This window comes from Pseudorasbora parva, chromosome 14 (assembly GCF_024679245.1).
Source record: "Pseudorasbora parva isolate DD20220531a chromosome 14, ASM2467924v1, whole genome shotgun sequence".
NCBI lineage: Eukaryota > Metazoa > Chordata > Actinopteri > Cypriniformes > Gobionidae > Pseudorasbora > Pseudorasbora parva.
Window position 1 is genome coordinate 5,216,588 of NC_090185.1, and position 23,883 is coordinate 5,240,470.

Below are 23,883 nucleotides of genomic sequence, written 5' to 3' on the forward strand. Positions count from 1 at the left end.
ATATATATATATATGTATTTCATACTTGTGACACGTCAGATAACAGGCGCCTGTTCATTGGCTGCTTCCTGACGTTGCTCCTCCCCCGGAGTTGCGTCGCAAGGTCACCAGCCAAACGGGTCACTCGCAGCGCTTCCAAGATGGCGGCCTCCTTGTGTCAGTGTTACCAGGTGAGTTTCTCATATTAAACCGTTTTTTAAGCGGCCATCAACAGCGCGATGAATATCGCCAAGATCAACGTAATGTTTGCGATTAAAGCAGCACAAGCGTGCGTTTGATTCACTACAACTAGTATGTGTTTAATGGAGAAATATGAATAGATTCACCAGTCATGCTGATGAAACATGATTCTGGCCTCGATGGAACATTAAATATTATAACATAACTAATAAAGCTCTTGCAAATTACATTATTTATGTGTAAGTCACAACATAAGAGTGCATGTAAATCACAGACGTGTGTTTACACCTCTCAACCATAAAATACCATGGTTTTACCATGTTTTTTAGTCCTGTATTATGGAAATACTATGGTATTCTTTGGAGTGCTATCTGATTTTATGAAATATGAGTTATGTGTGTATAATGTCTTGTTTGTAAGTGACATCAGCGTCAGAAAACACACCTGAACATGTTTATCTGGTGTTTTCCCTTCATAATTATGAAATTGACTGTATTAAGTTGTGCTCAGTTGTGTGTCAGGAGAAGTCCTGCGCTCTTCGCCACTCGTCAGTATGCAGCGATATACGACAGAGCTCACGCGTACAGGATATGTGGCCCGGCGGCCAGTACGGCGCAGGTGAGTGTGGTGTTTCAATGGGGGTTTGGGGGGAGATTTGGGAATTTACCATGTTTTTCACATGCGTGTGATGTACAGGCGAGGTTTATGTCCTCCAGCGGCGGTCGCAAGGGCTTCCTGGGAGAGTTTATGGACAATCTCAAGCAGGAACTGAGCAAGAACAAGGAGATGAAGGAGAACATCAAGAAGTTCCGCGAGGAGGCCATGAAACTAGAAGAATCTGAAGCCCTCAAGCAAGCCAGGAGGAAATATGTGAGTACGAGTGTTGCATATTCACTAGGGCTGTCAATATGTTCACATTTTTAATCACATGCTTAGTGTTGTAGTTAAGACCACCTAATCCAATACAGAGAGCAGTGTGTGCTGACACCAAGACAAGACCAAGACTTTGAGGGGTTAAAGCGTTAGTTCACCCAAAAATGAAATGTCTGTCATTAACTCCTCTCCCTAATGTCGTTCCACACCCGTAAGACCTCCGTTCATCTTCACACACAGTTTAAGATATTTTATATTTAGTCTGAGAGCGTATGCAAGTGTATGCACACTATACTGTCCATGTCCAGAAAGGGAATAAAAACATCATCACAGTAGTCCATATTAGACATCAGTGGGTTAATTAGAGTCTCTTGAAGCATCCAAAATACATTTGGGTCCAAAAATAACAAAAACTACGACTTTATTCAGCATTGTCTTCTCTTCCGCGTTTGTGTTCAATCCTCAAATAAAGATTCAAACGGATATGAATCAGTGAATCGATCAATGATTCGGATCGCGTGTCAAACTGCTGAAGTCATGTGAGATTGGTGATACAAATCATGAATCGATTCACTTGTGGGCCAGAATATCCAGTCTGGTGTATTCATAATTTTTTTTATATATGTAGATTTTTTTAAAATACTCTAAATTACATGAAATGACTTGACTTCCCCCGTGAGCTCAAAAGTCCCAAAATGTAATTTTGGATTCAAATCTGAATACAAAAACACGACTAAATCGACTTGGGCATTATTGTATTGACCATTTTCAATAAAACCTACAAATATAGGCTTATTTAAATTTTTATGACAAACAAAAACATGAATTCTCTAATGTCATTCCTGGATGACATCAATGAACCAGCATTTTGGTATGTCGTGACATAATATTGCCTTTTGAAGGAGCCCAAAACATGCGCAAAGGCCAATAAGCGCCTCTTAAAATTATGGTATTATACCAAAGTGTAGTTTGATTGTTTAGTTTGTCTATGTCCCATTATATGACATGGAGAGGGTGGGCTTTATGAGCTGTACTGCGTCCAGCCACCTGCCGATGATCGGTTTCACTTTTTTCATTTGTGCATCATAATAGCGGACCCTTGTGTTTACGGTTTGACACCGCATTCGTCTTTACCTTGATTGCAATCCTCGAGACGCTGGTTTTCTTTATCCAGCCATAGTTTTTGTTAGCCTGGTTTTACCAGACTCTCGTACATTTCAATTGTACATAGAGTCTGGCCACTCTCCATTGACAAGGGTTTATTTCCGCGAAGGCGGGCACCCTGTTGAGGTTTAAAACTATTGGATCTGCCCTGAGCCACTCTGGATCTGCCATAACCAATCGCTAACGTTTGGTCGTGACGTATGTCATGCGCCCTTCACCTGTTTCACTCATGGAAATCCGACAAAATAAAAGTGCACATGTGCATGCCACCTCAGTAATAAAACTATAGGATAAAACCTAAAACTCGTGCATTCGGATTGTGATTTATTCACGTCACGGTGGAGAGGAGAGTTCTGTGATCGGGAACGCGGCGCTCACGTGGTCCGTAACATCATTGTATGCTGTAAATAAATTGTCATATGCTTGGTATGATAATAAATGCTGCTAAATAACGGACCAATTCAAATGTTTAAGTGCTTTTATTTTCATTTGTTTGTGCGGTGATGCAATATATTGCTCTTCTAAATACTTGCCTGCATTTTAAGGAAACACAAGTCTAGAAATGCATCCTAATAACAGCAAAGCACCCGTACGGTGTTCTGCAGTGGTCAAAAATGATTACAAACAGTGAATTTTGAAGTGATATATTGTTGAAAACTCAGAGATGTGGATTCGGACAGCTGTTACATCAACACGACCTTGCGTTTGTCAAAAGCAGTAGGTAACTCGGCCGGGGATTTTAACACGGGTGGTTAGAGACGGACGGCAATAAAATAACTGACCAGTCCCTGTAACTTAAATGATGGCAATACCTTCCGACCCCACGAGAAACAGTTACCGTCCGAATAGCTTCAGCCAACTCCTTCATCACTAACGAAGCGATCTGGAAAATCAAACTTTTCCCGAGTTTACCCTGTTGGAGGGCCACAACATCATGGCCACCAACAAACCCCAGCAAAGACTGTTATTGCTCCGGCTTTAACTTCTGGATATTCGGCAGCGGTGCCACAATGCAATGAATGGTTTAGTTTGCTTCTTTCTCCGCCGCCATTACTGAACTACAACTCAAACTAGCGCTCGACATCAACGTCATCGTTCTCAGCCACTCCCTCTGTTCACTGTTTGGACCAGTCAAAATTTGTTCGGAGAAAACCTAAGACTACACAGCAGTCCCAGACGTAGTACTGGAAAATGAAAATTGAACGGAAGTACATAGGAGGGCAGAGCCAGGCTAAGTTTTTGTATCATCTGACAAAACAGCTAGGTGTTTCGTGCTGTCTTTATTTCACCCAGCGAGATGCACACAGGCTCAGGCTGCTCAGAAACAATCACAGACTATGACAGAGCTCGTGTTTTAAAGCGAAACACGCACTGGAGTGAAAGCTGTCACTGTTCTCTCTGCCATCTCTGATGATGTAGTCAGCCTGGTTTTCTTTAAGTTAGCGCTGTTTTGGACCGATTGTGCATTCACTCACTGGATCACTGAACTGAAAACTTTCCAAGATGTAATATAAGTCTCCGGCGTCCTCAGAATGTGTGTGTGATGTTTCAGCTCAAAATACCCCACAGATCATGTTGTAAATGTCCATTTTTGAGTGGAAGGAAAAACATGCTGTTTTGGTGCATGTATCTTTAAATGCAAATGAGTTGCTGGTCCCCGCCCCCTTTTTTCAGAAGAGGGCGGGGCCTTACAGCTCTGTTACTCTTTCAAAAAGCGCAGTCTGTCAGGTGTGTGTGCGCGCCCGCCGATCTGTTTGTGACTTGTGTAGGTGAGTTTGTGTGCACATGTATGTTTGAGTGTGTTTTAAGTATAATTACAAAGCAATTCATTGGTTTTGTTTAACTCTGAAACAATTTTCGAGTTGCGTTGTGGTAAAAATAGCTACGGGTAGCGCCAGCTGATTGCCGAGTGCAACCATTCTACGTCATCACCCTAGAACGTAAACAAAATGGCGCCACCCATGGTCCCAATTTGAAATCGATTTTTTTAAATAACGTAGATCTTTCATGGGTTTTCTACTACATATTTCAGATAGACATAATTTATGTTATATTAAGCCATACAAGTCTCAACACCAAGGGATCCCTTTAAGACCGCTTTCAAGACCAAGACCGGTCTTGAGTACTACAACACTGCGCATACTTGTTTATATTATATATATTATATTATATCATTTATGGGTCAACAATATGGCGTGTCTGGTGTATTCATATTATATTATTAATGTGTGTGTGAAGTTTCAGCTTAAAATACCCCACAGATCATGTTGTAAATGCTCATTTTTGAGTAGAAGGAAAAACATGCCTTTTTTGTGCGTGTATCTTTAAATGCAAATTAGCTGCCGGTCCCCGCCCCCTTTTTCCAGAAGAGGGCGGGGCCTGTACAGCTCGTGCCTCCGATACTCTTTCAAAAACTAAAACCTCTGTTTGGTTCGTTCAGTTCTTCTTCATCATGAAAGTTTATGATCTGATGCGTTTTACAGCCATATTAGTCTAAACATCTGATATATGGTTCTCTGAGCACACACACTCGAAGCGCACACACACAGAAAGTTGTGTCAGACGGAGCGTCCTGTGAGTATTAAACTAAGTTCTCTTTCATGTCTTATTGCACTTAAACTGTCAAACACACACACACAGTTCACACAAACACAGTCGGTTATGTTTGTGAAGGTAAATAAATCACGTGTGTATATTAGATCTGTGTATTAAAGTGATGATATACTGTAAATATACACAGATCTAATATACACATAATATGAATCAACCAACACAAGAAAAACTCACTCACTGCTCTCGACTGAATAACTTTAGCAGCTTTAATAAGAAAACATTTCTTACTTGAACGCTCTGGCGAGGAGATAAACATGGCGGACTGTGTACAGCTCACTGGGGGCGGAGCTATGCTTATAGGGGCGGGGTCAGTTAGCAGTAGTGGGCGGGGCTTAATCAATGTGCCGTCACACTACTAGAATCTGCAGACGACCTTGTCCTGAGGCACATCTTATGATTTATGGGGATTAAAATAGAGGAGTGGGTGGATTTTCACCATTATAGTGTGGTTGTGTAACACTGCCAACTCATTTATAGTTAAAACACAACGTACAAGTGAATTTTATATAATAGGCCCCCTTTAAATGTGTTTTTAATAATCACATAGAAGATGCTAAACAAGCATGTCAAAGTTTATTTCCTTTTTAGAGGTAACGGGACATCATTTGGCTTCTTCTATTCGTTTTCATTCTTTGTCTAAAACTGAACATCGTTTGATTGAAATGAATGGAGTATGAAGGCAATAGGTCACACGTTTGTGCTTAGGGGATGAATTTTATGGGGATTAAAATAGAGGAGTGGGTGGATTTTTACCATTATAGTGTGGTTGTGTAACACTGCCGACTCATAGTTCAAACACCACGTAAAAGTGAATTTTACATAACAGGTCCCCATTTAATGATGCAATTTTGCGCGCTTCAGTAATTTATTTGCGATAAATAATTTAATTTTGAATTATTCGCATGTGTTGACATTGACAGCCCTAATATTAACATGACAGTTGTTATAAAATAGCTGATTCCTGTGAAATTGTGCTGAATTGTGTTTTTGTTGGTATCTTCCAGAAAACCATCGAGTCTGAAACAGCCAAAACTTCTGACGTCTTGAAGAAAACTCTGGGCACGATATCAGAGACGGTGAAGGAGGTGCGTGGGAATTGCTGCGGTATCAGGGTGTCTTGACATGCACTTTCAGAGGATATCTGTATTTATTTATTCATCCGGAGAGTGTTTTCATTTACATAAGTGCTGAACGTCATGTTTCTGCAGAGTGTTTACGCTGCAGTATTGTGATGCTCGGCGAAGGATTACATTTCAAAACCATCTATTGGATTCTGTTCTGATTTTGTGTGGAAAACACTCATTAAAACTAAAGTAAACTGCTCAGTGTTGTGTGACGTTACTTGTAGTTGATATTAAAACTGGACATATTTCTCTTGGAAAATGCTAATTCTGTGTGTTTCTCCTCAGGGTTTGGAAGAGGTGGGTCGCTCGGACATCGGAAAGAAGATCAAGGAAGGCATGGAGGAGGCTGCCAAAACGGCCAAGCAGTCGGCAGAGACGGTGTCTAAGGGTGGGGAAAAACTGGGAAAGACCGGAGCATTTCGGGCGATCTCACAGGTCTCTACTGCCATGCTGAGGCTTTGGTTTAAATATTGTTCATATCATAAGCGATGAGTTCTCTCACGTACGTGTTGTGAAAGTGGATGAAATGGACACTGTGATAGCTTCAGCCCTTACGCCTGCGTGATCTGTGTGTTCAGGGCGTGGAGAGCGTGAAGAAAGAGATCGGTGAGCTTGGAGAAAGCGGCTCATACCGGCCGCCCAGCCGACTGAGGAAGAGGAACGATTTCTCATCCAAGGCAGGAGGCGCTGAAGCCAAAGTCTTCGAGGCCAACGAGTAGGTCTATTATGATGTTGAGATGTTTATTTTATGTTGTAAATACATTTTCACAGACGTATTTAATGTAATTGTATACATTACGTATACACCAATTAGGCATAACATTATGACCACTAACAGGTGAAGTGAATAACACTGATGATCTCTCCATCACGGCTCCTGTTAGTGGGTGGGATATATTAGGCAGCAAGTGAACATTTTGTCCTCAAAGTTGATGTGTTAGAAGCAGGAAAAATGGGCAAGCGTAAGGATTTGAGCGAGTTTGACAAGAGCCAGATTGTGAGGGCTAGACGACTGGGTCAGAGCATCTCCAAAACTGCAGCTCTTGTGGGCTGTTCCCGGTCTGCAGTGGTCAGTATCTATCAAAAGTGCTCCAAGGAAGGAACAGTGGAGAACCGGCCACAGGCTCATGGGCGGCCAAGGCTCATTGATGCACGTGGGGAGCGAAGGCTGGCCCGTGTGGTCCGATCAAACAGACGAGCTACTGGAGCTCAAACTGCTCCAGAAGTTAATGCTGGTTCTGATAGAAAGCTGTCAGAATACACAGAGCAGCTCAGTTTGAGGCGTACGGGGCGGCATAGCTGCTGACCAGTCAGGGTGACCTCTGACCCCGCCGAAAGCACCAACAGTGGCACGTGAGCATCAGAACTGGACCACGGAGCAATGGAAGAAGGTGGCCTGGTCTGAGGAATCACGTTTTCTTTTACATCACGTGGATGTCCGGGTGTGTGTGTGTGTGGCTTACCTGGGGAACACATGGCCCCAGGATGCACTATGGGAAGAAGGCGAGCCGGCGGAGGCAGTGTGGTGCTTTGGCCAATGTTCTGCTGGGAAACCTTGGGTCCTCCATCCATGTGGATGTTACTTGACACGCTCCACCTACCTAAGCATTGCTGAGACCATGTTCAGCCTTTCATGGAAACGGTATTCTGGTGGCTTTGGCTCTTCCAGCAGGATAATGCTCCTGACACAAAGCACAAATGCTTCAGGAATGGTTTGAGGAAGGTGGTTATAATGTAATGCCTAATAAATTGGTGTGTATGTATATATGTATGTATATAATAACTTTGAAGCATTTACTCATTAATAGCATCTTAACATAGTGGGTTTTTTTGTCTTGAAGGGAGGCGATGGGTGTTGTGCTTCACAAGGACTCTAAATGGTATCAGCAGTGGAAGGACTTCAAGGACAACAATGCTGTTTTTAACAGTGAGTTGAGCTGCAGTGCACACTTCTGTCCAACAGATGGCGCTGAGATCTGCTGCTGCGTTCTGGAGCGGATCTGGATGATAGGTGGTGGTTGAAGAGTTCACTGCATTGTTTAGCGCAGTGAATATGAGGCTCAGAGACTGTTCCCTTCACGACCAGATGCTTTTCCTGAGGGAAAGGCTGCGTCTTCCCAAACCGTGATGTGAGATGCATGTGCCGAGTTATTGAGCTGAGTCACTTCATGTGCTTTTCTTCTCTTCAGGGTTCTTTGAGATGAAGATGAAGTATGATGAGAGTGACAATGCCTTCATCAGAGCGTCCCGCGCCGTCACAGACAAAATGACCGACATCATCGGTAGAGACGCCGCTGTGTTTATGCTCGATAGATTCTAGAAACCCACAATGATGAGAAATAGCTAACATGTTGAGATGATAAAGATCCAATTACAAAATAACTTGCAGCTATGAAAAGTAAAATCTCAATTGTTAGAGACAGTCATAGATAGACAGGATGGACAGATAGAAAGATGGATGGATGGATGGATAGATTAACATTAGATAGACAGATGGACGGACGGATGGATGGATGGACAGATAGAAAGATGGATGGATAGATAGAAAGATGGATGGATGGATGGATGGACAGATAGATAGAAAGATGGATAGACAGACAGACGGATGGACAGATAGACAGACAGACAGACGGATGGATGGATGGACAGATAGAAAGATGGATAGATAGATAGACAGACGGACGGACGGACGGATGGACAGATAGAAAGATGGAGGGATGGATGGACAGATAAATAGAAAGATGGACGGATGGATGGATAGATAGACAGACAGACGGATGGATGGATGGATGGACAGATAGAAAGATGGATAGATAGATAGACAGACAGACAGACGGACGGATGGACAGATAGACAGACAGACAGACGGATGGATGGATGGACAGATAGAAAGATGGAGATAGATAGACAGACGGACGGACGGACGGACGGACGGATGGATGGACAGATAGAAAGATGGATGGATGGATGGACAGATAGAAAGATGGATGGGTGGATGGACAGATAGATAGAAAGATGGGTAGATAGATAGATAGATAGACAGACAGACGGATGGATGGATGGACAGATAAATAGAAAGATGGACGATGGATGGATAGATAGACAGACAGACAGACGGATGGATGGATGGATGGACAGATAGAAAGATGGATAGATAGATAGATAGATAGATAGATAGATAGATAGATAGATAGATAGATAGATAGATAGATAGATAGATAGATAGACAGACAGACAGACAGACAGACGGACGGATGGACAGACAGACAGACGGATGGATGGATGGACAGATAGAAAGATGGATAGATAGATAGATAGATAGACAGACGGACGGACGGACGGATGGATGGATGGACAGATAGAAAGATGGCTGGATGGATGGACAGATAGAAAGATGGATGGATGGATGGATGGATGGACAGATAGAAAGATGGATGGATGGATGGACAGATAGATAGAAAGATGGGTAGATAGATAGATAGATAGATAGATAGATAGATAGATAGATAGATAGATAGATAGATAGATAGACAGACAGACAGATGGATGGATGGACAGATAAATAGAAAGATGGACGGATGGATGGATAGATAGATAGACAGACAGACAGACAGACAGACAGACGGATGGATGGATGGACAGATAGATAGATAGATAGATAGATAGATAGATAGATAGATAGATAGATAGATAGATAGATAGATAGATGAGTTTAAATGATAGATAGATAGATAGATAGATAGATAGATAGATAGATAGATAGATAGATAGATAGATAGATAGATAGATAGATAGATAGATAGATAGATAGATAGATAGATGAGTTTAAATGATAGATAAATAGATAGACAGACAGACGGATGGATGGACAGATAGAAAGATGGATGGATGGATTGGATGGATGGATGGATGGATGGATGGATAAAATAGACAGACAGTTGAATCTCCGTCACCAAACCCTTCCTCGTCTGTCCTCAGGCGGTTTATTCTCTAAAACCGAGATGTCTGAAGTTCTGACTGAGATCCTGAAGGTGGATCCAAATTTCGACAAGGATTCGTTCCTCAAGCAGTGCGAGCGAGACATCATCCCCAACATCCTAGAGGTGAGGGACACACATCCCAGCATGCATCGCTCAACCCACCGAAGGGACACTCACTGAGCATGTGCTCTGTTTGCAGGCCATGATCCAGGGCGAGCTGGACGTGCTGAAGGACTGGTGCTACGAGGCCGTGAGTGTCTGCTGTTATCTCCACTCCACCGATCTCATGAAATGGCGGCTGTATGACACGCCGATCCGTATGCCATTTTGGCGCGCTAGGGTTAGCACAGCAAAATGGCATACGCTATACGCCACACACTGCCCTTACCCCTAAACCTACCCAACACACACACACACACACACACACACACACACACACACACACACACACACACACACACACACACACACTGCCCCTACCCCTAAACCTACCCATCACACACACACACACACACACACACACACACACACACACACACACTGCCCCTACCCCTAAACCTACCCATCACACACACACACACACACACACACACACTGCCCCTACCCCTAAACCTACCCATCACACACACTCACACACACACACACACACACACACACACACACACACACACACACACACACTGCCCCTACCCCTAAACCTACCCATCACACACACACACACTGCCCCTACCCCTAAACCTACCCATCACACACACACACACACACACACACACACACACACACACACACACACTGCCCCTACCCCTAAACCTACCCATCACACACACACACACACACACACACACACACACACACACAAAAACACACACTGCCCCTACCACTAAACCTACCCATAACACACACACACACACACACACACTGCCCCTACCCCTAAACCTACCCATCACACACACACACACACACACACAAACACACACTGCCCCTACCCCTAAACCTACCCCATCACACACACACACACACTGCCCCTACCCCATCACACACACACACACACACACACACACACACACACACACACACACACACACACACACACACACACACTGCCCCTACCCCTAAACCTACCCCATCACACACACACACACACACACACACACACACACACACACACACTGCCCCTACCCCTAAACCTACCCATCACACACACACACACACACTGCCCCTACCCCTAAACCTACCCATCACACACACACACACACACACACACACACTGCCCCTAAACCTACCCATCACAAGAAACATTCAGCATTTTTACATTTTCACAAAAACATAATTTATTATTATTTATCATTGTGGACCCACAGACACTCATAATGGTTAGTTTCGGCGTAGACATTTACGCAGAATCACACGGCATAGACATACACTCGGATAGCTCAAAATGCGCACAGATAACACACCACTTGGCTTTAGAAAGTGCTGTGTATGTTTACACAAAGTCATGCTGTGATGTTGCTCGACTGGTTAACTCTCACTGGTTCTGTTTTCTGTGATGTTGCTCGACTGGTTAACTCTCACTGGTTCTGTTTTCTGTGATGTTGCTCGACTGGTTAACTCTCACTGGATCTGTTTTCTGTGATGTTGCTCGACTGGTTAACTCTCACTGGTTCTGTTTTCTGTGACGTTGCTCGACTGGTAAACTCTCACTGGTTCTGTTTTCTGTGATGTTGCTCGACTGGTAAACTCTCACTGGTTCTGTTTTCTGTGACGTTGCTCGACTGGTAAACTCTCACTGGATCTGTTTTCTGTGATGTTGCTCGACTGGTAAACTCTCACTGGTTCTGTTTTCTGTGATGTTGCTCGACTGGTTAACTCTCACTGGTTCTGTTTTCTGTGATGTTGCTCGACTGGTTAACTCTCACTGGATCTGTTTTCTGTGATGTTGCTCGACTGGTAAACTCTCACTGGTTCTGTTTTCTGTGACGTTGCTCGACTGGTAAACTCTCACTGGTTCAGTTTTCTGTGACGTTGCTCGACTGGTTAACTCTCACTGGATCTGTTTTCTGTGATGTTGCTCGACTGGTAAACTCTCACTGGATCTGTTTTCTGTGACGTTGCTCGACTGGTTAACTCTCACTGGATCTGTTTTCTGTGATGTTGCTCGACTGGTAAACTCTCACTGGTTCTGTTTTCTGTGACGTTGCTCGACTGGTAAACTCTCACTGGTTCAGTTTTCTGTGACGTTGCTCGACTGGTTAACTCTCACTGGATCTGTTTTCTGTGATGTTGCTCGACTGGTAAACTCTCACTGGTTCTGTTTTCTGTGACGTTGCTCGACTGGTTAACTCTCACTGGATCTGTTTTCTGTGATGTTGCTCGACTGGTAAACTCTCACTGGATCTGTTTTCTGTGATGTTGCTCGACTGCTTAACTCTCACTGGTTCTGTTTTCTGTGACGTTGCTCGACTGGTTAACTCTCACTGGTTCTGTTTTCTGTGACGTTGCTCGACTGGTAAACTCTCACTGGATCTGTTTTCTGTGATGTTGCTCGACTGCTTAACTCTCACTGGTTCTGTTTTCTGTGATGTTGCTCGACTGGTTAACTCTCACTGGATCTGTTTTCTGTGATGTTGCTCGACTGGTTAACTCTCACTGGTTCTGTTTTCTGTGACGTTGCTCGACTGGTTAACTCTCACTGGTTCTGTTTTCTGTGATGTTGCTCGACTGCTTAACTCTCACTGGATCTGTTTTCTGTGATGTTGCTCGACTGGTTAACTCTCACTGGTTCTGTTTTCTGTGACGTTGCTCGACTGGTTAACTCTCACTGGTTCTGTTTTCTGTGATGTTGCTCGACTGCTTAACTCTCACTGGTTCTGTTTTCTGTGACGTTGCTCGACTGGTAAACTCTCACCGGTTCTGTTTTCTGTGACGTTGCTCGACTGGTAAACTCTCACTGGTTCTGTTTTCTGTGACGTTGCTCGACTGGTAAACTCTCACTGGTTCTGTTTTCTGTGATGTTGCTCGACTGGTAAACTCTCACTGGTTCTGTTTTCTGTGATGTTGCTCGACTGGTAAACTCTCACTGGTTCTGTTTTCTGTGACGTTGCTCGACTGGTTAACTCTCACTGGATCAGTTTTCTGTGATGTTGCTCGACTGGTTAACTCTCACTGGTTCTGTTTTCTGTGATGTTGCTCGACTGCTTAACTCTCACTGGTTCTGTTTTCTGTGACGTTGCTCGACTGGTAAACTCTCACTGGTTCTGTTTTCTGTGATGTTGCTCGACTGGTAAACTCTCACTGGTTCTGTTTTCTGTGACGTTGCTCGACTGGTAAACTCTCACTGGTTCTGTTTTCTGTGATATTGCTCGACTGGTAAACTCTCACTGGTTCTGTTTTCTGTGATGTTGCTCGACTGGTTAACTCTCACTGGTTCTGTTTTCTGTGATGTTGCTCGACTGGTAAACTCTCACTGGTTCTGTTTTCTGTGACGTTGCTCGACTGGTAAACTCTCACTGGTTCTGTTTTCTGTGATGTTGCTCGACTGGTTAACTCTCACTGGTTCTGTTTTCTGTGACGTTGCTCGACTGGTAAACTCTCACTGGATCTGTTTTCTGTGATGTTGCTCGACTGGTTAACTCTCACTGGATCTGTTTTCTGTGATGTTGCTCGACTGGTTAACTCTCACTGGATCTGTTTTCTGTGATGTTGCTCGACTGCTTAACTCTCACTGGTTCTGTTTTCTGTGACGTTGCTCGACTGGTAAACTCTCACTGGTTCTGTTTTCTGTGACGTTGCTCGACTGGTTAACTCTCACTGGTTCTGTTTTCTGTGATGTTGCTCGACTGGTAAACTCTCACTGGTTCTGTTTTCTGTGACGTTGCTCGACTGGTAAACTCTCACTGGTTCTGTTTTCTGTGATATTGCTCGACTGGTAAACTCTCACTGGTTCTGTTTTCTGTGATGTTGCTCGACTGGTTAACTCTCACTGGTTCTGTTTTCTGTGATGTTGCTCGACTGGTAAACTCTCACTGGTTCTGTTTTCTGTGATGTTGCTCGACTGGTAAACTCTCACTGGTTCTGTTTTCTGTGATGTTGCTCGACTGGTTAACTCTCACTGGATCTGTTTTCTGTGACGTTGCTCGACTGCTTAACTCTCACTGGTTCTGTTTTCTGTGACGTTGCTCGACTGGTTAACTCTCACTGGTTCTGTTTTCTGTGATGTTGCTCGACTGGTAAACTCTCACTGGTTCTGTTTTCTGTGACGTTGCTCGACTGGTAAACTCTCACTGGTTCTGTTTTCTGTGACGTTGCTCGACTGGTTAACTCTCACTGGTTCTGTTTTCAGTGATGTTGCTCGACTGGTTAACTCTCACTGGTTCTGTTTTCTGTGACGTTGCTCGACTGGTTAACTCTCACTGGTTCTGTTTTCTGTGACGTTGCTCGACTGGTAAACTCTCACGGGTTCTGTTTTCTGTGATGTTGCTCGACTGGTTAACTCTCACTGGTTCTGTTTTCAGTGATGTTGCTCGACTGGTTAACTCTCACTGGTTCTGTTTTCAGTGACGTTGCTCGACTGGTTAACTCTCACTGGTTCTGTTTTCTGTGACGTTGCTCGACTGGTTAACTCTCACTGGTTCTGTTTTCTGTGACGTTGCTCGACTGGTTAACTCTCACTGGTTCTGTTTTCTGTGACGTTGCTCGACTGGTAAACTCTCACTGGTTCTGTTTTCTGTGACGTTGCTCGACTGGTTAACTCTCACTGGTTCTGTTTTCTGTGACGTTGCTCGACTGGTTAACTCTCACTGGTTCTGTTTTCTGTGACGTTGCTCGACTGGTAAACTCTCACTGGTTCTGTTTTCTGTGACGTTGCTCGACTGGTTAACTCTCACTGGTTCTGTTTTCTGTGATGTTGCTCGACTGGTTAACTCTCACTGGTTCTGTTTTCTGTGACGTTGCTCGACTGGTTAACTCTCACTGGTTCTGTTTTCTGTGATGTTGCTCGACTGGTAAACTCTCACTGGTTCTGTTTTCTGTGATGTTGCTCGACTGGTTAACTCTCACTGGTTCTGTTTTCTGTGACGTTGCTCGACTGGTTAACTCTCACTGGTTCTGTTTTCTGTGATGTTGCTCGACTGGTAAACTCTCACTGGTTCTGTTTTCAGTGACGTTGCTCGACTGGTTAATTCTCACTGGTTCTGTTTTCAGTGACGTTGCTCGACTGGTAAACTCTCACTGGTTCTGTTTTCAGTGACGTTGCTCGACTGGTTAACTCTCACTGGTTCTGTTTTCTGTGACGTTGCTCGACTGGTTAACTCTCACTGGTTCTGTTTTCTGTGACGTTGCTCGACTGGTAAACTCTCACTGGTTCTGTTTTCTGTGATGTTGCTCGACTGGTAAACTCTCACTGGTTCTGTTTTCTGTGATGTTGCTCGACTGGTTAACTCTCACTGGTTCTGTTTTCTGTGACGTTGCTCGACTGGTTAACTCTCACTGGTTCTGTTTTCTGTGACGTTGCTCGACTGGTTAACTCTCACTGGTTCTGTTTTCTGTGATGTTGCTCGACTGGTTAACTCTCACTGGTTCTGTTTTCTGTGACGTTGCTCGACTGGTAAACTCTCACTGGTTCAGTTTTCTGTGACGTTGCTCGACTGGTAAACTCTCACTGGTTCTGTTTTCTGTGATGTTGCTCGACTGGTTAACTCTCACGGGTTCTGTTTTCAGTGACGTTGCTCGACTGGTAAACTCTCACTGGTTCTGTTTTCTGTGATATTGCTCGACTGGTAAACTCTCACTGGTTCTGTTTTCTGTGACGTTGCTCGACTGGTAAACTCTCACTGGTTCTGTTTTCTGTGATATTGCTCGACTGGTAAACTCTCACTGGTTCTGTTTTCTGTGACGTTGCTCGACTGGTAAACTCTCACTGGTTCTGTTTTCAGACGTACAGTCAGCTGGCTCACCCCATCCAGCAGGCCAAAGCCATGGGCCTCCAGTTTCACTCCAAGATCCTGGACATTGATAACATCGATGTAAGTACCGGAAGAAAGACATAATATCCGTCTGCTGCTCCATAATGGCTCAGTAACTCCATCAGAGCGTCCTGATGGACTTATAATGCAGAATAATCAGACGGGAGAGCATCTAAATTTCATTATGACATTTCCCAGATCACGACACGTAAATTAAAGGGTTAGTTCACCCAAAAATGAAATGTCTGTCATTAACTCCTCCCCCTAATGTCGCTCCACACCCATAAGACCTCCGTTCATCTTCACACACAGTTTAAGATATTTTATTTTTAGTCCGAGAGCGTATGCAAGTGTATGCACACTATACTGTCCATGTCCAGAAAGGGAATAAAAACATCATCACAGTAGTCCATATGAGACATCAGTGGGTTAATTAGAGTCTCTTGAAGCATCCAAAATACATTTGGGTCCAAAAATAACAAAAACTACGACTTTATTCAGCATTGTCTTCTCTTCCGCGTTTGTTTTCAGTCTTCAAATAAAAATGTGTGAGTTAATGACACTTCATTTTTGGGTGAACTAACCCTTTAACTTCCGTTTTGTTCCCCTGAAGCTGGCCATGGGGAAGATGATGGAGCAGGGTCCGGTTCTCATCATCACCTTCCAGGCTCAGCTGGTGATGGTTATCCGAAATATGAAGGGTGAAGTGGTGGAGGGAGACCCGGTGAGTAAGCGCTCGCATGACGAACGGCTCTTCGCCATTAGTGTCGTTAAGCTGCGCCCTGACCTCTGGCGACCCCTCCGATGAGCTCACTCGGTCCTCGGAGCCGCCGTGACTGTGCAGTTTGCAGGGTATAAATCTATTAAAGGGCCAAATGTAACGGCACACCAGGGATGTTTTTACATTAGAAGTTTGTAGTCAATTATTCCAGTCCACTGGCCTCGAGACATTGAGTTCAGACAGTCGTGGATATTAGAAACGCTCTAGATAGATACACGGAGGGACGGATGGATGGATGGATGGATGGATGGATGGATGGATGGATGGATGGATGATGGACAGAAAGATGGATGGACAGAAAGATGGATGGATTGATTGACAGAGAGATAGATGGATGGATGGATTGACAGAGATGAATAGATGATGGATTGACAGAGATGAATGGATGATGGATTGACAGAGAGATAGATGGATGGATGGATAGGCGGATGGATGGATGGATGGATGGATGGATGGATGGATGGATGGATTGAAAGATAGACGGATGGAACAACAGATAGAAAGATTGGATGGATAGATGGATGGACAGAAAGATGGATGGATTGATTGACAGAGATGGATGGATGGATGGATGGATGGATGGATGGATGGATGGATGGATGGATGGATTGACAGAGATAGATGGATGGATTGACAGAGATAGATGGATGGATGGATGGATGGAGAGAGATGGATGGATTGACAGAAGAGATGGATGGATGGATGGATGGATGGATGGATGGATGGATGGATGGATTGACAGAAGAGATGGATGGATGGATGGATGGATGGATGGATAGGCAGAGAGAAGGACAGATGGATGGATGGATTGGCAGAGATGGATGGATGGATGGATGGATGGATGGATGGATGGATTGACAGATGGATGGATGGATTGACAGAGAGATGGATGGATTGACAGAGAGATGGATGGATGGATGGATGGATGGACAGAGAGATGGACGGATGGATGGACGGACGGATGGATGGACGGATGGATGGATGGACGGATGGACGGATGGACGGATGGATGGATGGATGGATGGATGGATGGATGGATGGATGGATGGATGGATGGATGGATTGACAGAGACGGACGGACGGATGGATGGATGGATGGATAGATAGATAGATAGAATGTCTGACAGACGGAGAGGTGGATAGCGGTTTTATTTCCCGTCGTGTCTGAATAAATCTGCCCCTTTCACAGGGGAAGGTTCTGCGGATGATGTACGTCTGGGCGTTGTGTCGAGATCAGGACGAGCTGAACCCATACGCCGCCTGGAGACTCCTGGACATCTCCGCATCCAGCACTGAGCAGATCCTCTGAAGACGCTTCAACAACTGACTCGGGGGGGCGTGGCCACACACATTCACTTGTTTTACATAACCCCGCCCCCCCGTGGTTTCTTCCAGAGCCCTTTCAGGAACCCTGACTCGACCGCAGGGTTGTTCGTGTTTGAGCCAAAATGGCCGACGTTTGGACTTCGCCTTTGGACCGAAACCCCATCAGTCTGAAAGACTGAAAGACTCATTTATGTTTGTGTGTACTGTCTGTCTAACTGTTCTGGAAGATTAGGTCGAGTGGTTGACAAGTGCCATTCTACACAGCTATCAATAACGATGTTTAATAATTATAATAAAAGTACTTTATTTATATGGGATTGAATCTGAAGATAACCAGACCTCCCCAGGCGTCTTAAACCGGGATACAGTCTGGAACTCACAGACCGCCTACAGCAGTTTGACATATTTATTAAAGATTTGGTCCTGTTAGCCAGATTGTGTAGTTTTATCAATGACAGACTGTATCTTTAAGGTCGGCCATAAGGTTTTCTCCTTTCGGAGTGTCTGGAGGAGTTCAATGCTTATCAAGCCATCAAATAGTCTTTTATTAATTTCCGCCTCATGTGGGGCTAAAATAGCAGGTCGTTTCCAAAAATGACAGTATCATTTGTATAAAAATAAGTTGCTGGTTGATGTACCCAGCAAACAAGGGACGTCCCCCGGACGTTGCGAACGTCCGTTTAGGTCCGCAGTAGGTCCGAGTTGTAACGTTCGCTGACGGACGTTCGGCGGACGTCCGCATTTGGTCCGCTTTGTAACGTTCGCTCGCGGACTTTCGGGGGACGTCCGCATTTGGTCCGCGGTGGAACGTTCGCTCGCGGACTTTCGGGGGACGTCCGCATTTCGTCCGCGGTGGAACGTTCGCTCGCGGACTTTCGGGGGACGTCCGCATTTGGTCCGCGGTGGAACGTTCGCTGGCGGACGTTCCGAGGACATTTTGTTCAGACCAGTTCGCGAACGTCCCTATTTCGTCCCTCAATGGCATGCCATTTCCATAACAACACTTGCAAAATACAGCCGCCCAAAATCTGCCTTAACAACCTGACACTTTGTAACTCAGACAAACGGAAAATTGTACTAAAATAAACCCATATTGTATTTTAAAAGGGGATTTAGTTATTCCTTAAAATGTGATAATGGAAAGTGTTTGCAAAAAATGTTTGTTTTGTAGATTGACAATATATTGCAAATAAACAAGGCCTAGTAAAATATGATCTAAATAGCTATTGCAAATAACTTTTGTGTTACTAACTTATCAATATCTAATGAAAGACGTCTTCAAATCACGAGTTTGTTTTATAATTTGAACATATAAATACGATACCCTTCAATAATATTAATAGGACAGGCTACAATTTATTATGTATTTCACATGCATGAGAAAAATTAAGGTTGAATCTCCGGATCTGAATCGACTTCAACTGATGAATGCATTCAATGAAAACGTGAAAAATGAAAAATCACATTCCTGGAAAGAAGGTGGAAATAACACAGGTAAGAAAAATAACATTTTCCTACCCATTTACTTGTCAAATTGTTGGTCAGATGAAGGCGATTGGTTTTATTCAAAGAAAGGCTATTTTAAGAAAAATATTTTAATAACTGCATTTAAGACTTTTAATTCAGCTCATATAACAACACACACACACACACACACACACACACACACACACACACACACACACACACACACACACACACACACACACACACACACACACACATACACGTCATGGATCTTTCTGGGGACTCACCATAGATGTAATGGTTTTTATGCTGTACAAACCATATATTCTGTCCCCCTACACTGCCCCTGCCCCTGAACCTACCCATAACAGGAAACTTCCTGCATTTTTACATTTTCAAAATAACTCATTCTGTATGATTTATAAGCTTTTGTACCCATGGGGACCTCAATTAAGTCCCCACAGTGACACCAGTCCCCATGAGTCTGTGTGCATTCAGGTTGAAGTCCCCAGCAGGCTAGAAAAACATGTACACACACACACACACACACACACACACACACACACACACACACACACACACACACACACACACACACACACACACACACACACACACACACACACACACACACACACACACACACAGAAAAAAGTTAAATATAGCCTGCACTGGGAGATACAAGCAAGAGTCGATCAAATGCGCCTAACCATGTGACGTCATTGTTTGAGGTACGCGCAGCACGTATCCATGGCAACGTTTAGCTGCGTAGAGAGAGAGAGAGACCGTTAACGGTCCTGCCGGATTTCCTCAGCTTAGAAGCGGCTTTTAGTTTTCTCTTTCGTCGTCGAAAAAGGTATTTATAATTTTAGATTAGTAGACATTTTATCTATCATAACAATTGTTAATCTTGTAAAGTTTAAAATATGACAATTTCACATTTTAAAAGGTTTCCTTCGTGTAGTAAGTTAACGTTACAGCTGCAAACCGTTAACGTTATGTTATGCTAACACTTTTTAAAACTGAAATGTGACAACTTTATCTGATATTGACAAATATAGGGCTTAAATATCGAACTTTCCAAAGTAAATACACACTGAGGCAAAAGACAAAAGCCTAAATTTAGACGGCCTGATGTTATCCTGGACCATGGTCTAACGAAATCAAGTTTTTTTTCAATGAACAAACGATGACACTTCTAGTATTAGTCATATAAGATAATAACACCACTGAATGTGTTCATTTTGTTGTTTTAGGTTAGAAGCCAACGAGAAGAATTGCCATCGGACTGCAGTTACACAGCTGACGACCAGAGACGCGCGTGTACGCGCACACACAGCTGCCTGCGCGTACACCATGGTTTACACACACGAACACCCATGGAAAGAGCACATCACCTTTACAGTTGTTCAAATAAAATAAATATATTTTTTTCGTTACAATTCCTACGTGTCTGTTTACTTTGGTTTCCCGAAATGCAAAATCAAATCAAAATCAAAAATCGAATAAAACGCTGGTAAATTGAAAGTCCCATAAACGTCCTGAATGGCCGCTTGACGTCCTGTGAACGTCCCCGTGAATGTCCAGAGGACGTCTTTGAGGACGTCCGCGGGACGTCAAGAGGACCCTACACATGGACGTCCGGGGGACGTTCGCGGAGGCCATTCAGGGGACGTTCTGGGGACCTTTTTTTGTTAGCTGGGTAGAGCTTGATTATCTGGATCAAAAACGTGAAATGTATATTAAAAATATTCCATGCTTTACCAGTTACAATGAAATATGTGCTGATATGTTATTTCACTCATTTTATGTTTATAAACAATAATACACAAAATACGAAAGAATCATTGCATATAAGGTTTTTATAATAATAATAATGACAACATTATAACTTTTATTGGTCTGAGTAAAAATTTAAAATAATGTGTAGTGCAATTTCTTTTAGCTACAGTGTATGGCGTTTCTGAGGTAAATGTAACGTGACATTGTTTACGAGCTGTTTTATCCACGGTTGAAGCGCTGATTGAGCGATCACATGAGACATGACACTTCATGAAGTTGTACGGACCCAAGACTCATTCGTGTTTATTTGGTGCTATAGTATTATTAAAGAGGGAGAGATGATCGGTTCTCGAGGCGCTACAGTGATCAGCCGACACATCAAGAACGCCAAAAACGGTATTGTTTGAATTTCGTAATAAAACTTGCACAATTTGAAAGCTGAGAGGTTGTTTCATATCAATGGTAACATGTTCTGTCGTGTTTGTCCACGTATTGTCCGTGTCCTTTTTTCCCCCGCGATGTTTTGGACGTGAGAAGAACAGTATTTAACTCGCGCTGAGAGTTGCCATCCATATTGTGGTTAACTTATTTACAAGAACTAGCTAATTAAAATTAAGTTTTAGAGCTACTTACAAAAACTAGCTAACTGAAATTAAGGTACAGCTACAAGAACTAGCTGATTAAAATTAAGTTTTAGAGCTACTTACAAAAACTAGCTAACTGAAATTAAGGTAACGTTACAGCTAGTTACAAGAACTAGCTGATTAAAATTAAGTTTTAGAGCTACTAACAAAAACTAGCATTGCAGTTATAACGTTTTTGTAAATCAATTTTAAGTGTTGCTATTGTTTTAATGGTGGCTACTGTTAATTGAGAAAGCTTGTAGTTTGACAAGCTATAATTTGAATTTTGACAGAAATTTCTGCCTGGTAAGTTATGTTAACAGTTACAGTAGCTGCAGCCTAAACTTGCATTGGACTATCATGTACACTGATAATTCACTTTATCAACTAATTTAGCAGAATTGTTGGCAGTATTTGGCTGTTTAAAATGAGAAAATGCTGTTAAAGCGTTTCAGAGAACTGTTCTCCTCAGGTTTCGGTGGGTAGATTCTCACCAATGTGCACCGCATGAACGTGGGCGTGCCGTTTTGACACGGTCAGATTTATTGCCTGGGCTCTGGAAGTCTGATAAACAGGTTTTCCTATTCGTTCATCCATTCATACGTCCTGTGACAAGCACATCTGTTTCGTGATGGATCTCCCGGGCTTGTGGAGACTGCTGAGGTGTGCACTTGTCCTGAAGTTTTCCTACATCTGCAGATGGATAGTAAAGATGCTCTAGAGCTGACCCGTCAAGCCTATACAAAATCCACCTCAGAACAGAAGCTATTCCCAGATATTGCCAGATAATCACTTTACCTCTAAAATAATACTTATAACAGAGTTGGATCGTCATGATTTCTTGCATTGTCTTGAGCATTCACTTTTTTGCCAATTCTCTATTGTTAGCCCGGATGGCCCATGTCATTATGCTTCATCATATCGCCTTCTACTGGATGTAAAATGCTCTCTGCCTACATTTGAGAATGTTAAGAGCTACTTCTGTCGTTATTTTGGTGAAAGTAACTCAAAAGTAATACAGGAGTAATGTAACGCATTACAATTCTGAGACAGTAATATTGTAATGTAATGAATTACTTTTAAATAGCAGAAGTAATCTATAATATTACAGTTTGGAAGTAACTTGCACAACACTGTTTATTACTAAAACACTACAAGCTAAATTTGTTTAAAATATACTACCATAGGCAACTATTATGTATACTGTGACCAGTACTACTGTACATACTTCTTTCAGTACGTAGTACACAGATCAGGCATAACATTGTTCTAATATTGTATCCTGACCCATCGAGGCATTGACTCCACTAGACCCCCTGAAGGTGTGCTGTGGTATCGGGCACCAAGATGTTAGCAGCAGATCCTTTAAGTCCTGTAAGTTGCAAGGTGCATGGATCAGACTTGTTTGTTCAGCACATCCCGCAGATGCTCGATTGGATTGAGATCTGGGGAATTTGGAGGCCGAGTCAACACCTCAAACTGGTTGTTGTGCTCCTCAAACCATTCCTGAAGCATTTGTGCTTTGTGTCAGGAGCATTATCCTGCTGGAAGAGCCACAGCCACCAGAATACCGTTTCCATGAAAGGCTGAACATGGTCTCAGCAATGCTTAGGTAGGTGGAGCGTGTCAAAGTAACATCCACATGGATGGAGGACCCAAGGTTTCCCAGCAGAACATTGCCCAAAGCATCACACTGCCTCCGCCGGCTCGCCTTCTTCCCATAGTGCATCCTGGGGCCATGTGTTCCCCAGGTAAGCCACACACACACACACACACCCGGACATCCACGTGATGTAAAAGAAAACGTGATTCCTCAGACCAGGCCACCTTCTTCCATTGCTCCCTGGTCCAGTTCTGATGCTCACGTGCCACTGTTGGTGCTTTCGGCAGGGTCAGAGGTCACCCTGACTGGTCAGCGGCTATGCCGCCCCATACACAAAAAACTGAGCTGCTCTGTGTATTCTGACAGCTTTCTATCAGAACCAGCATTAACTTCTGGAGCAGTTT

General features: G+C 43.5%; 1 protein-coding gene across 1 annotated transcript; it reads left to right on the forward strand.

The window, feature by feature from the left end:
- Positions 1-62: 62 nt before the first annotated feature.
- timm44 (translocase of inner mitochondrial membrane 44 homolog (yeast)) lies at positions 63-18,635 on the forward strand. Its single transcript, XM_067415297.1, has 13 exons — positions 63-170; positions 691-798; positions 877-1,050; positions 5,835-5,915; positions 6,240-6,389; positions 6,533-6,669; positions 7,796-7,881; positions 8,144-8,236; positions 9,933-10,057; positions 10,134-10,184; positions 15,868-15,957; positions 16,511-16,621; positions 17,868-18,635. Exons 1-13 carry the CDS (start codon positions 141-143, stop codon positions 17,985-17,987), a joined length of 1,356 nt encoding a protein of 451 aa, XP_067271398.1. The 5' UTR covers positions 63-140; the 3' UTR covers positions 17,988-18,635.
- Positions 18,636-23,883: the final 5,248 nt, after the last annotated feature.